This window comes from Melospiza georgiana, chromosome 1 (genome assembly GCF_028018845.1).
Source record: "Melospiza georgiana isolate bMelGeo1 chromosome 1, bMelGeo1.pri, whole genome shotgun sequence".
NCBI classification, from domain to species: Eukaryota; Metazoa; Chordata; class Aves; order Passeriformes; family Passerellidae; genus Melospiza; species Melospiza georgiana.
The window spans coordinates 17,270,893-17,286,488 of NC_080430.1; the positions used below are offsets into that span (position 1 = coordinate 17,270,893).

Genomic DNA, 15,596 nt, shown 5'->3' on the forward strand with positions numbered 1-15,596 from the left:
TGAGCAGGCGTGCGCATGCACACACAGAGACAATCCACAAAATGAACATTACAGTCACCATTTCTGCTCAGTGCAATAGATGCTGTAGCTAGCATGATGGGCAGATCCCTTCCTTTCTGGTGAAATGCCTTATTTTTGTGGGCTTTCAATTTCAGAATATAAAATAAATAATTAAAGGTCTCATTTACTTCCACAGCAATTCCCATATAACGTGAGATGGCGAATGAGAAAATTTGCAGGGAATCTAGATGTAAAACCACACATTTGTAAATGAAAAGGTGGTTCTGAGGAACTAAACCATTCCTACTTGCTGTGTGTGGTGTGTGAATATATTTTTGCTGGAAAGCAGAGAGAATTTTGCTCCCTCACCACTGCTCTCCCAGGAGTGGGCAGCACCCACTCTGTGCAGGGTGCACAGAGAGCTGTGCTGTGACCCTCTCCTGCCTCCTCTGCTGGGAACAGAGTGACAAATCCAAACTCGAGAGAGGCAGGTTTGAGTGAGGGTCTTTTTTCAAACTCGGCTGACCTTTCCTTTCCTCTTCTCTGCATATGGAGATCTCTATTAGGAAAAGACTCACTTTATCTGATGTCAAAGAGAAGGGTGGGATCTTTAAATTTATGAAAGCATTAAACAGGTTGAGTACAAAATAGGAAGAATCTGCATATTTACAAGAGCAGATATCAAAAAAATATTTCTTATACTCAGAGGCTCTGTTTTTAATATTCTGAGAGTTCTTTGTGTTGTTCCAGGATTTTGAAATGTGGGACTTCCTTTGAGGGAGGAAGGTTTGTTTAGCAGTGGTATAGGGCAAGTACACTGAAGAAGTTTAAAGCTCAGCACAGACCAAATAGCCAATGGGAAATAAAGCACAGTTCATTTTTAGTTGCCCCAAAGCCTTAGGATTCCTGAAAGCCAACTCCATTGGAGGCTCTGTGCCAGGCTGCAGTCTTGCCCTGAGGACCCAGGCACATCAGTCCTGCTCTGCTGCACACACAGAGCTAAAGGTGGTCCTGCTCTCCCCTCCAAAGCAGAAGGAGCCAACTGTGCTCCTTCTGGTTGGTCACAGCTGGGCTTTCTGTTGCCTGATATGGGGAAGTAGCTGCTTTGTTCTGTTATTGCAGTTGTCTCCTGAATCATCCTGAAAGGAAATTTCTGAATAAGCTCAGCAAAATGCTCCCTCTTTTGCTAGTAAACACTGTGGTGTTTAATTGCTTCTGGCACCACACCCTTTTGCCCATTATCTCCTCAGTGTCTTGATTATTAACAAATAAGCAATGCACATCTAATTTTTGTGCTGAGGTATAGAATATACAGTGGGGTGCTGACATAATGGGAACAAATGATACACAAGGAGCACTCACAACACATCCTGCTTCTCTAGTTGTAAGAGGAATATCCAGATAAGAATACTTATACTTATACTTAGCTTATATATACTTATATATACTTAGCTAGTTTAGGTGCAGCTCCAATATCCCAGGCTGCAAAACCCACCACAGCTTCAGGCTAAGTAGCAAAGCAACCTGCCCATGATGTGCATGATCTTGTTGCGAGACTAATACCAGCACCCAAGCCAGCATCAGCTACATAACCCAGGTATGATCACTGAAGTTGAAACGAAACACCTAGATTATACAAGAAACAGGACAGAGGGAGCAGCTCTGGATGGTGACTGGATGCATGTCAGCTGGGACAGGCACTGTGACCAAAAGCTCGCTGTCTCTGCAAGCCCCATACCTGACTGTAGCCAAGGACAAGAAACAAGGAGAAAAAGGCCACATCCCATTTAGAGAGATCAAAGGGAAGCAACAGTCAAAGAAATGTCATGAAGACTTTGAGGCAACACCCATATTATTCAGGGCTGTGCCAGTCAACCTGAAAAATCTCATTCTGGCTAAAACCAGGTCACCAGGACTGTGCTTAACATTAGTTACAGTGTTTGCATTCTCTTTACATTCCTGGCAATGCCTGGAACATAGATGTAAAAATGGCAAGAATGCTCTGCTCACTCTTAAAATTTTTCCTGAGTGCTCTTCCCTCCATAAAGACTCGGCATAAAGATGACCAAGACTGAGGGTGGGGGGGAAGTAAATGCTTTCTCTTTTCTCCCTGCTAATGTGAGACAAGACCTTCAAAGCAGGAACAAACACTACAAATATACATACATTATTTGTTTAGGAGGCTCATCATACAACTGGGGACTGGAGGAAAAGAAAGAACACCTCCTTCAAGTATTAGGCCATATTCAACTCCAAACCAGCCTACCTTACTGGCCATTTGCTGCCATTTGTATGAACAAAGGGCATGTCCCTGGTTTTGAAGTAAAGATGCCAATAGCTTAACCATTGAGAAATGAATATGGTATTCTTTCAACTCAGTTCACAAAGCTGGGAAAATATAGTTCTGAATTCAGCAGGATTTTCCACCCAGCACAGAAGCAAGGTACTGCTGAAGCTGTTACACCCTTGCATTTCTCCTGTACTACAAAGTACAAGCTCTTGCCTCTGAGCTGGGCAGGTTCTTTTGTTATGTTTGAAACATAGCAGAGCAAGTGACTTGGCTGATGACTGCTCACTGTTTTGACATAGCAGTTCCTAAGGGGTCCTCAGATAGAAATTTTTAAATTCTTAAAATTTTTTAATTCTTTAAAAAATGTAGTGGCATGCTATTAAAAACTTTCCAAGAGGCATTACAGCTTGCCAGAGCTAATAAAGGCTTCCAGACTCTTTTTTTCCCAAATATTTCCTTTGCTTTACAGCCACCTCAGTGAACAGCTAGCATGGGCTGTGGCTGCTACTCTTTCAGTTACCTTCCCCCACTTGTTAGACAGATAATCTTATCCTGCCCTCTGTGGCCAGGCACACATAGGGGAATGGAAGAGCTGTGAAAACACGGCAGAGCCTTGGCTGTGCAGAAATTTCCAACTGGCTTGGACTGAGCTGGGCATCCAAATTCCTCCAAAATTACTAGGCTTCCTGTATCATAAAAACAAATGTTTACCCATTAAATCCGTTGCCTTCTCCTCACTTCACCTGTCTGTGAGAGTACTGTTATTTCTTCTTGAGGACTTCATTTGCAAAATATGGCAGGATGAGAAATATCTCAAGAATGATGGTTTGTTTTCCTTTGACATGTCACGACAAGTGTCTCTCAGCAAGAGAGATTTTCTTCTGGGAGACTTACACATCAAATCAGACAGGACAAAAATGTGACTAAGTGTGATAAATGGCTCAGTGTTACCATCCACACACTTCTGTGTCACCAAGGATCCAATCAGAGAGACTGACATTTAACTTTGCTCTTTCCCTCGGCCCACAGATCTCAAGATGTATTACATCCTCAGCTCCAGCCTCCAAAGGTAAGCCAAGGATATGAGAGAACTAATTTCAGCAGCATGGCTTTAAAAAGTAGAATTAATACTCTATTTATATATAGAATTCAAATTAATGTACAGAAATTATAATAAATATTAAACTCTTCACCACCCTCAGAAAGCCACACTAAGTGGGAGACTTTCAATTCTGAAACAACAGAAATATGAAGACATCAGTATTTGCCTGTACCTTCTGACCAACTCCAGCCACTGCAAGTCAGCCATTAAAAAAAGCCAAGTCTGAAACTGAGCGCATAAAGAACCTACCCAATGATGATTTGTAGTAATTAAAAGGAAGAACAAGCACGGTAACAAAATCTATTAATCACTAAGTTACATTGTTCAAAAATAATTATTGATACAATGTTTTTTCTAGTGTACTGCAAACATATTTTAGAAGCATCAGAGCAAACACAATTTGCTAAGTAGGTTTCATACATTTATAAACCTATCAGACATGAAGCTTTCCTGTGTAAGCTTTTGATCTTGTTCCTCCAATTCCACATTGAAGATACAGCACTAACATCGCACATGAGATAAAGCAAGAATTTTAGTTGAGGTGACTTTTTGCTAGTGTAAATAGCATACCTCTTTTCAGAAAAGATGGCAGTAAGTCCAGAAAGTTCACCTAACTATTATGAACAGTTAAACACATTGCTACATGCATTCAAAAATCATGCTTTTATTTTCACGTGAACAGGATGTGAATAACTGTTAATAAATTAGTCAGGTATTTCTTAGACCAGTCATCTGTTTAGAAATCAATTTCCTCTTTTTTTAAACATCAGCTCCCTTTCCCCTTTTTTCATAAAAGGTTGTACTTTTCAGAAGCAATGCTTACCTGTTAACTTTTGAAATCTCACCTGTGTCTCTTGTAGAGTGTTTTGTGGAAGACTATAGTACTAAAACTGTTAATCTGTGTTAATTAGATACATCTGTGTCGGAAAATAAATCTGTCTATAAACCACTTCTGCTTGGCCATTTGCAAATTAAGCTACCAGACATTTTGGAACTGAATTAAAAAGTGCTTTAAGTGTGTGACTACAGCCAGAAATGTGGTACTGCAAGTACCACACTCTGATGTGAGTATTTCCTGTACTTTTTTTTCTGAGATGGCAAGATACTGTGCTTTCTGATACTCTGTTCCCACTGCACGCCTATAAAAAGAAAAGCAGCAAGAAGATTATCTTCTGTCTTGTACACACTGATATGACAGATAGCAAATTGCTACAACCTCAAACTTCATTTCTGCTGTCTAAACTCAGTGAAAAACTGGGGCTTCTTTTCTTTTCCTGAGAGGGATGCAGAATTCCCAGCCTATTTGCAGTGCTATTACCTGGAGAGGCAGCAATGAGATACTTATTCAAGAACAAGCATTGATTTTCATAAGTGGATGAGCAACGGATTTTTCCTTCCTTCCAGAAACAGCAGTGCAATAAAATATGACAAATGAGATGCCTACTCCTGCAAAATTTTGCATCTCAGTTCAACAAACCCCTCAACAGGTATGACTAGACCACAAAAAAAGTAGACATGCTTTTTGGTGTATAATCCATAGTGCTCATAACATCAAAATTAGAGACTGCCAGACTTCTCATCATACATCTGCCCTGGGTGCCATCTGCCCAAATGTGTCCAGTCACCTGAACAGTCAGCATATTCAACCCTGTTTGAAGACAACTTTAGGATGCAGTGTAGACATATATCACAGGACTGTCAGTAATAAAATTAAGGTCCTAAATGTATGTTGCTGATAATCAGGAAGAAAAGAAGAAATCACGCATGATTTTGCAGGAGTTACTCTATCTTATCACTAGTGTAAATAGCAACTGTTTGCATATAAAAGAAACCGTGTGATATTTGCAGAATTTTTTTTGTACATTACCTTTAAGACAAAGCAGTAATCTGTAGGTGCCTTATACTTCACTTTGTGTTGATACCCATAATACACGTTCACGTTCTCAAACTGAAGGAAGCATGCCAGATCCCGTGATGTCTACAAATGAAAACCAAGCCCATCATTGTCAGAGCAAATTGAATTTTGATGTGAAACTCATTAATAGAACCTTTATCAAATGCATGAATGACAGTGAAGCTGACTGAAAAAACAAGGATTAATTTTAGGTGTCTGCTTTCTTAAAATAAAAATAGGAAGAGGGTCAATACATATTATGAATGATCTGTAACACAGTTCAACATTTTGCTCTTGTTCTGGTTATGCTGTGCTTCATTGCTTTGTGTGGGGATTTTAGCTTATGTCTAATATGACAAAAGAGAACACCACAGTAATAAACCACACCCTTAAAATTCTGAGTGGAGAAAGAAGGTTTGGGGTTCTAAATTGCTTTGGGAGCTTATTTTTCTTTTGTACATGTAACAAACAAACCTCATCAGGACATAAGCAACATTTAATCTGTTTTGCTTTGAATTTTCTCAAATTTCTTGGCATCGTTCTATTTCTGTTTATCATAACATTTGCTTGTTTACAATATATTGCTAAAGTAACAAGGTTCCTGTTGCTGGGTGTTTCTCAGTGATGAATTCTGCCTACAGTAATCCTTTTGCAATCCTTTGTGTGGAAATGCAAAAATAGCCATTTCACATGGTCACTGTTGGCTAAACTGAGAAATCAGGAAATCGTGGGGGGAAAAAAGGAAAAATAAAACAACAAACCAGAAGCTCCCTCTACCCCTAAAAATGGAGTATGATATGATATGGGGGTATGATATAATATGCATACGATGGTTCTTGTCTCCTGTTCTCATTCTTAATGATACTTTACAATATGCCCTTGAGTTGGCTTTATTTACAAATTGAGTTTGCAAGTACAATACGTGGTGAAACACTTCCCACTAGATGTAGACAGGACTTCTCTCTTTCTCCTGTCTCTGCTGCAGCTGATGATGCCAGAGATTTTGTCAGTGAGTGTGTGGACCTCGGTTTTTCAAGCATCCTTAAGTTCCTAAATGTGCTCCAATCCATCCCGTATAATGTGTTGTTCCTTTCCTTTAGGAACCAGGCAATAGTGATGAGACCAATATGAATGCAGTTGTTATTATCTTACAAGGAATAGATTTTTATGCAAGGGACAAAGGCTCTTAATGTGAGTATTTGTGGAATGTTAACACGACACAGCAACGTTAACATGACAAAGCAACACAATTAACAGAAATAGATGTTTTAATTATCTGTAATTCTGATGCTTTTGTTTTGTGACCCTGTCCATTAACAGCCCTTTTTTGAATGAGATGCAAGCAGAGCAATGCTGAAGAAAGAAATTAAGACAGCAGTGCTGACTGATGCTAGTTTGTTAACAAAGAACCCTGAAACAAAAACCACCACTAGCATGTGTATGAAATTATCTGAACGTGTCCCTGTATTTTCACTTTTACCATGTATTTTACAGCAAGCACAAAGTGCCAAAGGTAGTCCAGAACTTTGCTTTTTTGTAAATACTGAAAACAGGAATATATTGGATGAATTTTAAAACAGCTGCAGCAGCTGAAGATATCATTGTCTGCCAACTATTCATTTCTGTACCTCAAAGAAAGACTGCTCTGCCCACAACTGAATGATGAGCAAGGTGCATGTGCACTTTTCATGCTGCCCTGACAAGGGATGAACTGTCATAGTTTGAGGGCTTTAACTGAAGAGCTCTACTGAATTCTACTGCAGTGCTTTGAGATGTTTAACACCCTCACAACATCCTGCTCATGTCCCAGAGATTAGATCTCCTCAACAGACACGTGTACCTCATCCTCAGCTGTTCCAATACAGAGTGCAGCAATCACTTAGATCACCATTAACACAGACTTGAACTAAGAGATTTGACTTTCTCTGGAATGACCAAGACATGGGCATAGGCATCCTTTTGCTGAAGCCTGTTACAGATGCAGGGGCAAGCAGATGACTGTGCCACCATTTTAAAGAGCTGTGACTATCTCCTAGAGAACTAGATTTGTTGTGGTAATATAGTGACTTTAAAGCACACAATTCCTCAAACTGCTCAGTTACAGGCAGGATGGCACACAGCCTGTAGTGACAAACAGGCAGTAAAGTGCTAAACAGCTGAAACAAGGGGACTGTGCTCTCCATCTGAGCCTATGTTTACAGCCTATCACCTGAAAAAAGAAAGCACTTCCCTCATTTGCACTGTGATGAAAAGTCACTGGAACAGGTATCACTGGATGATGAAAAAAAGCTGAGTAACTCTCAGGACATGCTTGCCTTGCTTTGGCATTGTACTACTGGTCATTGTTGGAGGCATGGAAGGAAATGTCCAAGATGGACTTTGCATTTGACTACTCTTACACTTTTTCCACCTTAAGTGCCTTCTAAATAGCATTCTAGATCCTAATTGATAAGATGTTGTGTGTACAGCCTGATTTGAGGCATGAAAGTCATTATCTCAGGGTCAGGTAAAGTCAAAATAAATTGCTGTGAAAGCAGCAAGGTGATCTGTGTTTCACTGTGGCTCTGTTATAAACAGGTCACTGGAGCAGCAGCACAACATCTCTTTACAAGATAAATTTTTTCCCCTTTGTGCTTTAGTCAGGAAATGACAGAAGTGTTAAGTTTCAAAACACAAATCCTAACAGTAAAGCTTCACCAACAGCAGCATTTCTAAATATGAAGCATGAGCAGAACAGTGAGCAGAACCATGAGCAGTGGTAACAGAAGAGGTTTTCAGTACACAAAAATCCCAAAACCAAAAACCACCAGTCACAGAATCCACTGTTCTACCTCATCACTGTGGAAATTAAAAGCCAGCTGCCCTTATGTGCAATACATGCAGTGCTGGCAATTCAGACTCTTTAGATATTTTTTAATACTAAATGTAAGTAAACTTGATTCAGCCAGGTAGATTACTCTGAGTCACTTCTTTCTACACAAAGGACAGTCTTAAAAAGCCATAAAAGACACAACATATTCTCTAGGTACATTGTATTAAAAAAACCCCAACATATTAAATAACGCCAGCATTTCACATGCTGCTAACTGGTGCAGGAAGTCCAGAAAGTCTGTATCAAAGTAAAATTAGACCTTTTTTGTGACAAGAAATTTGTTTACCTGACAACTTTTTAAGATTTTCTTTCACAGGGAACCCATATAACAATGAAGCTTTTGGCAGCTCACTACCAGCTGACAGGTACTATGCTGCTTTTCTTTCCCCTCCTGCCTTCTGGAGGAGCACTATTTTATCAATCTTTTTATCTATCCCTTGAAATCAAAAGGAGAAAAACGTGAGAGGATTCAGTGACTACATTCTAGTATTTGCACAAGTGGTGTAATCAAAGTTGAACCATGGAAATCTCAGCCCTCTCAGATGCACCAGACAGTGCTCTTCAAATGTCACCTTGGGAGTTCTACACTTTCACCTCCATGAATTGTTTTATTGCTAGAACGATTATTTGGCTTCCTGACCTTGGTTTTTCCTCTGGGTACATAATAAATTCCAGAAGCTCGTAGAAGAAAATAACGCCTCTTCCAGGACTTTTTTCCATCTTCTTTTAAATAAAGGGCCCCTTCAAGCTCTGGCACAATGACAGATGTCCCACAGAAGCTTTCCTGTGCAACAAGAATAATAATGCACAAAACAAACCCATTAAGCACAATCCTATCAATATATAGCAGAAAAATGCTCCCTTGAAAAATAAAGACATTTCTTGTGACAATGAGCATATGAACATGGGGAGTGCAGTTACTAGGGGGATGGACATCTTAGACAGGCAAAGGAAACTTTTCCAAGCTAATGCTGGGTGCTCACACACTGATAAAGAAGGCTTGCAAAACCTCCATCCCTTGGAGTCAAGCAAAAACCTACAAAGGCTTTTAACTAGACATAGATGCGCTCAGTGAAGGCTATAGAACAGAGTGGTTGATATTGTTGTTGGGTTTTTTCCTCTATTGCAGTGTTTATAGGTTCTGTAGAGAAATACTTTGGTAGAGAGATTCTTTAGAGACTGTAGAGAAATACTTTGGTAGAGAGATTCTTTAGAGACTGCTTAGAGTTCTAAAAACAGCTCAATCTCTGCCTTCAATTTCAAATACATGCTAGCATTTAAAACACTATTTAATTAGATATACTAATTGTTTGCTTGAAGGGCTTACTGTTGGGTAATTTTTAATGCCAACACACTTATCACTTAATGTTTTCACTTAGAATTCACCAGGACTTCCGGTGGTTAACATCTGGTGCTTTCATGAGATGCACTACTTTTGAAATGTGAGTCCTTAGTCACCTGAGAAAAGCATTTTCTTCGTGAGCTTTTACCAAACTGCTTGCCTGGAGAACTGTAATAATCTTTTCTTTTGAATAACTCTGGTTTTCTCTCTTTCAAGTGTACATCTGAAGGAAAACTTGAGCAGGAAAGGAAGAGATTAAACAAACTTTCTGGAAAAGTGAGTGTGTCTTTTTTCTGTTGTAGTACAGCTAATAAGTTGAGAAGTAAATCCACTTCTAACCTGAAGATAATTGTTTGGTACTGATCAAACTTACTAACAATAAAAAGTCACAAGGGCTGGCCTAAGGGTGAATAATCTGCGTTTTTAATGAGGAGCAGCTGATGCAGAGGAAAGTCGACATATTAAACCCGAGATACAAAGCCACCAAGATCACAGAACTTCCTGTTGTTACACCATTTCCCACAAAGAACGACTTGCTGTTACTGCAGAGCAGATGCAAATGGTGGCAGAGTTTTGGTGACATTTGCATCAGCAGCCCAATAATTTGGCTTACCTCCAGCAAAGCCTCTTTGTTTTTATCGTTCATTTCTTTGTTTTCTTTCTTCCCTTTGTTGGCCAGGTAGAAATTCTGACAAAGACACAAAAGAAGTTCATGTTCATTATAAAGCTGGCAATACAAGTAACTAGATATCCACAAACTCACTCAATAGTTACTGAGTCTTTCAATACTGAGTACCAATCAGCAGGTGCAAGAGACAGATGCTTATGGACTCTTCTAACAGATAAGTTTAATCGCATCTGCTGCTCATGAATATTAATTTTTTATTCTGAATATAATCCAAAGGTAATACAAGATTGTTTTTGCCCATGTAAATATGGCCTCCAAAAATTTAAACCAGTGGCTTATGTTTTTGGCTCTTTTTCTGGATCAATTGGTTTGGGTTTTAGCACTCCCATTTTCATTGCTTCCTATATGATTACAGGTTGTAGACAACCTAACATTTGATTTCAAGCTGATATACAATGAATACAATGCAGTATCAAAAGGCTAGAAAGCATTTTTCCTACAACCCAATCTGGTAATTTGCATGCTTTGTATCTTACATTCTGGATATAACTCAGCTGTCAATTTTTAGATAAAGTGCTTATATGCCAAAGCCTTTATCCAAAGTTGCTATTGCTACTTTTGTACCCCTGCTCATCCTCTGCAAAATACTTATATGTAGTGAAGAAACTGTTCAAAAATCTAGAAGAAATCTGAAGAAGTGATCACCATGATATCTTAGCACATGTGCTCCAGCCTACCGAAAATAAAGCCTGAACTCCTCTGTTTGTGTGACACTGCAGCTGTCCTCAGAGGACCCAGTTCCTGCCTGTCCCACAAAAAAGGAACCACAGTGCCTCGAGGACATGTTCACCCATAAAAACAAATTCTCTCACTGCTAAACAGCAATAACCAGTCTGCATCCATCTGCACTGTACAGATGGACAAAAGGACAGCACTTGGACTTATGTGCAGATTCTGACAAGCGGGAAGGATGCTAGGACCTGTGTGCTGGAGCATGTGCAGTGGCTTTGCTCCACAGCAAGCAGGGCCAGAGAAGCAGAGCTGGCTGCCTGCAGACTGTAAGGCAGTGAAGGAAGCAGGGAGATCAGGGATGGAAGTAGCATTTGGATTCATGCCCTGGAGACCAGAATGGTTACACTCAGAGTTCTTGTGGTTTACAAGTTTTTCAATTTATCTGACTTTTCATCTCTGTTTTTTCATGCCTCAAGACTATGAGAAAGCGACAACATGTTTATGTGCCTAGAACTTCTCAACACCTAAACTGCAATATAAATGCAAACATTACCAAAATAAAAAATACCAAAAATACCACACAATACCAAAATACAAGTGAGAAGTGTGTAAATAAAGGAACAGGCTGTTGCCATAGTATAAGAAAGACACAAACAAGCAGCAAATCTGCCCTGCCAGTAGACCACATTTACAGCTGTGCAATTTATCTGAAGTGAAACACTACTCTTCCACACAACCACATCTTCATTTCCAAGCAGTGCTGGGAACAGATGTCTGCCAGAATGCAAGCCTCAGAGCAGACTGTTTTTGGAGGGGCACCAGGAGAGGAAGCAGAAGATGTCTGGATCTCAAAACCAGTTCTTTAAAAACTGCTTTCTTAGAAGTTCACATTAAGTCAGGGGAGCTCAGAAACACAGACACCTGCAATGTGGCCTATGCTGATGCCATGTCTACAGTGTGAGAAACTTTAACATTCAATACAACAGACATTATCCTAGGAAATGCAGCTGGCTTCAGACTGCCTGGACAGAATTTTAGTACAAATCTGTAAGTAAGCTACCACTAAGGACCACAGCTTCGCAGTCACATCTAAAGACAATATTCAGAGTGGAAAAAAGCCAAAATCAGCTCAAAACAAAACCCATTTAAAAGTTCTGAGCAGCTGCAGCCCAGTGATCTGCGCTTGTGCAACAGCTCTCCTTGAGAGGCAGCACCACTGCAGCCCCGAAGCCTCAGAGGGCACTGCCAGGCTGGGCTGGGCCTGCAGACCTTGGGATGGATTTGGAAAGCACAGGGACATGCAAGCTGTAAGGCTTCTTCTCTAGGTCATTATAAAGACATAGTGAAACCACTAAAATACACAATGAAGATTTATCAAGGTAAGTACGCTTTGTCTCAACAAGGCTTGGCTCATCAACTTGTGGGGAGAGCATCCATCTGACTTAGTCAGCCTTCTGTGGAACAAAGCTCCTCTGACTGCAACTGATTCACATTGAGGCCTCTGGCATTTATTTAGCAGAAGCCCAGACCACCCTGTACTGAAATAATCAATCCTAAAGAGAGAAAGTTTGTAAGGATATCCATGCTGGATCTCTAATGCCACAGCTTTTTCATTAGGGGCTCTGTCACCTAACCCAATGTTACACAGATATACACTGTCTTTCACCTGTCAACACACACTTCACTTATTACCTCCTTTATGCCTCTTTCCGGAAATCTGGAAGTACATATATACATATTTGTCAGTGGCTAAAAAACTGGGGAGCAGACTGAACACTGTACTTGTTTCATTACTGTGTGGTCTGCTATTTTTGATCAGAAGCATTCATCCTAGAGGAGGCAAAACACATGCGTCCAGAAGAGGTCATTTCAAGTCCAGTAGTCAAAGGTCATGACAAAAGGCAGGCTCTTTCCTGTGTGAGGACACCACTTGGAAATGCATGTTTGGTTTGGGATGTCAGGTCATTAATGGGACAAGATGTAGCTGCAGGGCAACTTCCTACATATATCTACAGATTTGAGAATTAACTATTTCTATGCATAAAACCTTTCCACTTAGGGGCATACCCTTCTCCTTTGGTGTGGAAAGGCAGGTAAAGAAATAATCAGGGTGTATCTCTCTGCACTGTATAATGCTCAAACAGTGGAAGATAGAAAGTGTTTTCAGTAGTGTCCAAGAACATCTGTGTTGGCATGTAAGCAAAGCAAACCTGGATCATGATAAAACAGTACTTGAATACAGCACTATCAAACTTTCTGATTGGTGTTCATGTCTCCATACTCAAAAAATGAATTTCCTAAATGAAATAGCACCTCTCTCACACCTTTCACATTTTTCATTCACAGACCCATCCAAGTGGGAATGCAGCAGCAACTACTTGTTGCATGGCAAAAAAATAGGTGCTACAAGACAGCATGCTCCCTCTGCCTCCTCTTACACTTTGGTTGTATTTCTGCTTTCAAGCTCTTGAGATTGATTTTCCAGAAGATCTGAAAAATCCACAACAGCACAGATCAAACGGTGTGCATAAAACAAGGCAGCTGCTTCCTACTCATGACTAGCTTCTTTGAGCAATGGGCTGCCTGCTTATGCTCATCCAACCTGCACCCAATATGAGGCAAGAACTGGCCAGCTCACACCCCATTTCAGATCATTGCAACTGCTACTCAATGCAGCATGGTTTATGCAGAAAAAATAAAACAGAGCAAGGTCATATCTGCAACTCATATCATGGTGTGTCCCCTAGGAACCTGCCCATTAAAAATATTAGAATATGCCTATAATTGCTCTGAAGATCATAAAAGTACTAAAACACATGAAGCTAAAGGCAAAGCTCTTTTGAAACCCCCAAAAGAGAGAGAAATTAAGATAACAAAACAATGGGAGTACAGTGAAAAACACCTCCCTTTTCTCATTTCTATTTCTTTGCACTTTTGCCAGCATGCTCAATAACCAGGTTCCCTGTCCCCTTTTTATGTTTCCATCACTGGGTAACAGTGGATAAAAAAGAAAAACCTTGATTTATAAATGTGGCCAAGCTGGTGAAAAACAAAAGTATCACCTGGTCGATAGCAGATAAATATTCAAGCATGAAACTTGCTATAGCTGTCTTGTAATGAAAGCTGTTACAAACCCTTACTCAACCTCCTTTGAATGCTGTTGGGAACTCTTGCTCTTCATAATAAATAAAATATCAATTCAGTGTATGGATTCTCCATTGGAAGGTGCAGATCTAGCTTTTGGTTTACATATGAGGGAGCAGAAGCATGAAGTACTCACCGTACAGACTTTCAATAATTGTCATAAATACTGTCCAATAATAAGAAAACAAAAAAAAAGACACCTGCAATGTGGCCTATAAAGCACACATAGGTGGCATTGCCTGCACTGTTTGCTTTTATCAAAAAACCCCACAGGAAATGGAAGTTCATGCAAACAGAACTGAAAGACAGCGTTCAAAGAGCATGACCAGCATTCACAGCAAGGAGTTTAGATTCAGCTACACCTTAAAAACAACCATTTTCCCTCATTTTTCTTCCTTTTATAGTACCTTTTAGCTGAGAATTAATCTTTGAGATTTTTGAAAAGAGGTGTTGAGCCCTGACAACCTTTCCTTTCAAGAGAAAACCAGCATCACTCAACCATATGACAAAGTATCACCTTTCCAATGTTGTAAAGGTTCTCTTTATTTTCCCATGTACCAGAATGTATTTTTGTTTCACTCTTTAGTCATAGACTTGTGATGCTCCCTCTCTGCAGATGAGTCACTGGTGGCACTCATGGAACAGTATTTTACTGCAATTTCCCTACAGGGTCTATTATATCACAGTGAGCAGAGGGCAAAGTGTGCCTGTCTTTGTGGCAAGGGGGACACCTGAGAATTTTATAAAAGCTTTTTCTAAAAGGGATTCCAAACACTTTAAAAAATATTTCAGAAACAAAGCTGCAGAAAAACTACCAAGTGCTGCATGACAAAAATTACAATTTAAAAAAAAAAAAGCCACGGGCATTAACTGAGCAACATACTGCCAGCATGTAGATAAAAAATCCTGCATTTCAGAACCTCAATTCCTCCTCAGAAAATGAAACACTCTCAATTAAATGTTGTTAAATAGGTCTATAACTAGTTCACAGAAAGAAACAATAAACATTGGCCTCACACAGACCTTCTTCAGAGAGGAAGGCATCTGCCCATCTTTATAAGATTTTTTAAAGCACTAATTGTGTCCAATCTTTGTGATGAAAATTTTGTATCACTAATTTGTCTAAGAATAAACTGTAGGCACCTGGCCACCATTGGGATTTGCCTCTTTTTTTTCCCCAGAAAAAGATATGCAAGTTAAAAATGAGTGAGATCTCCACAAAACCCTTCCAACAGAATGAGCATGAAATAAACAAGGAATTCAGCTGCTTCGGCACTAGCACCATGGGTGTATCAAAGAAAGCATTCTGCAATTTGGGTACTCCCAAAATGAGTTTTATGGGGCAGCCTTGACTGAGCCAGGAGGAGGGTGAATATACTAAGCACACAGTCCCAAAGCACAGGATTTCAGTTTCCTTTTGGTTACATCACAATTTCTGTACATAGTCAGCTAGGCAAATACCCTACCCCCCACAACTCAGCATTTCTGCTTGGTTTGCCTGTTCAGAGACTCACTGCAGATGTGTATTTTACAATATTTCAGTATTCACTGTGTACAGTGCTGATCACTTTCTGCCACATAGTGCTGATATG

At 39.8% G+C, this 15,596-nt stretch overlaps 1 protein-coding gene across 2 annotated transcripts in view; it reads right to left on the reverse strand.

Moving 5' to 3' along the window:
• Positions 1-15,596, reverse strand: part of APBB1IP (amyloid beta precursor protein binding family B member 1 interacting protein) — a 63,839-nt gene that overhangs the window by 15,780 nt on the left and 32,463 nt on the right. For both annotated transcript variants that reach the window (XM_058030750.1, XM_058030748.1), the window contains exons 8-10: positions 10,114-10,188; positions 8,799-8,942; positions 5,260-5,370 (exon numbers count right to left, since the gene is read on the reverse strand). In XM_058030750.1, the coding sequence (XP_057886733.1) occupies positions 5,260-5,370; positions 8,799-8,942; positions 10,114-10,188 (330 nt within the window). The remainder of the gene's footprint in view (positions 1-5,259; positions 5,371-8,798; positions 8,943-10,113; positions 10,189-15,596) is intronic.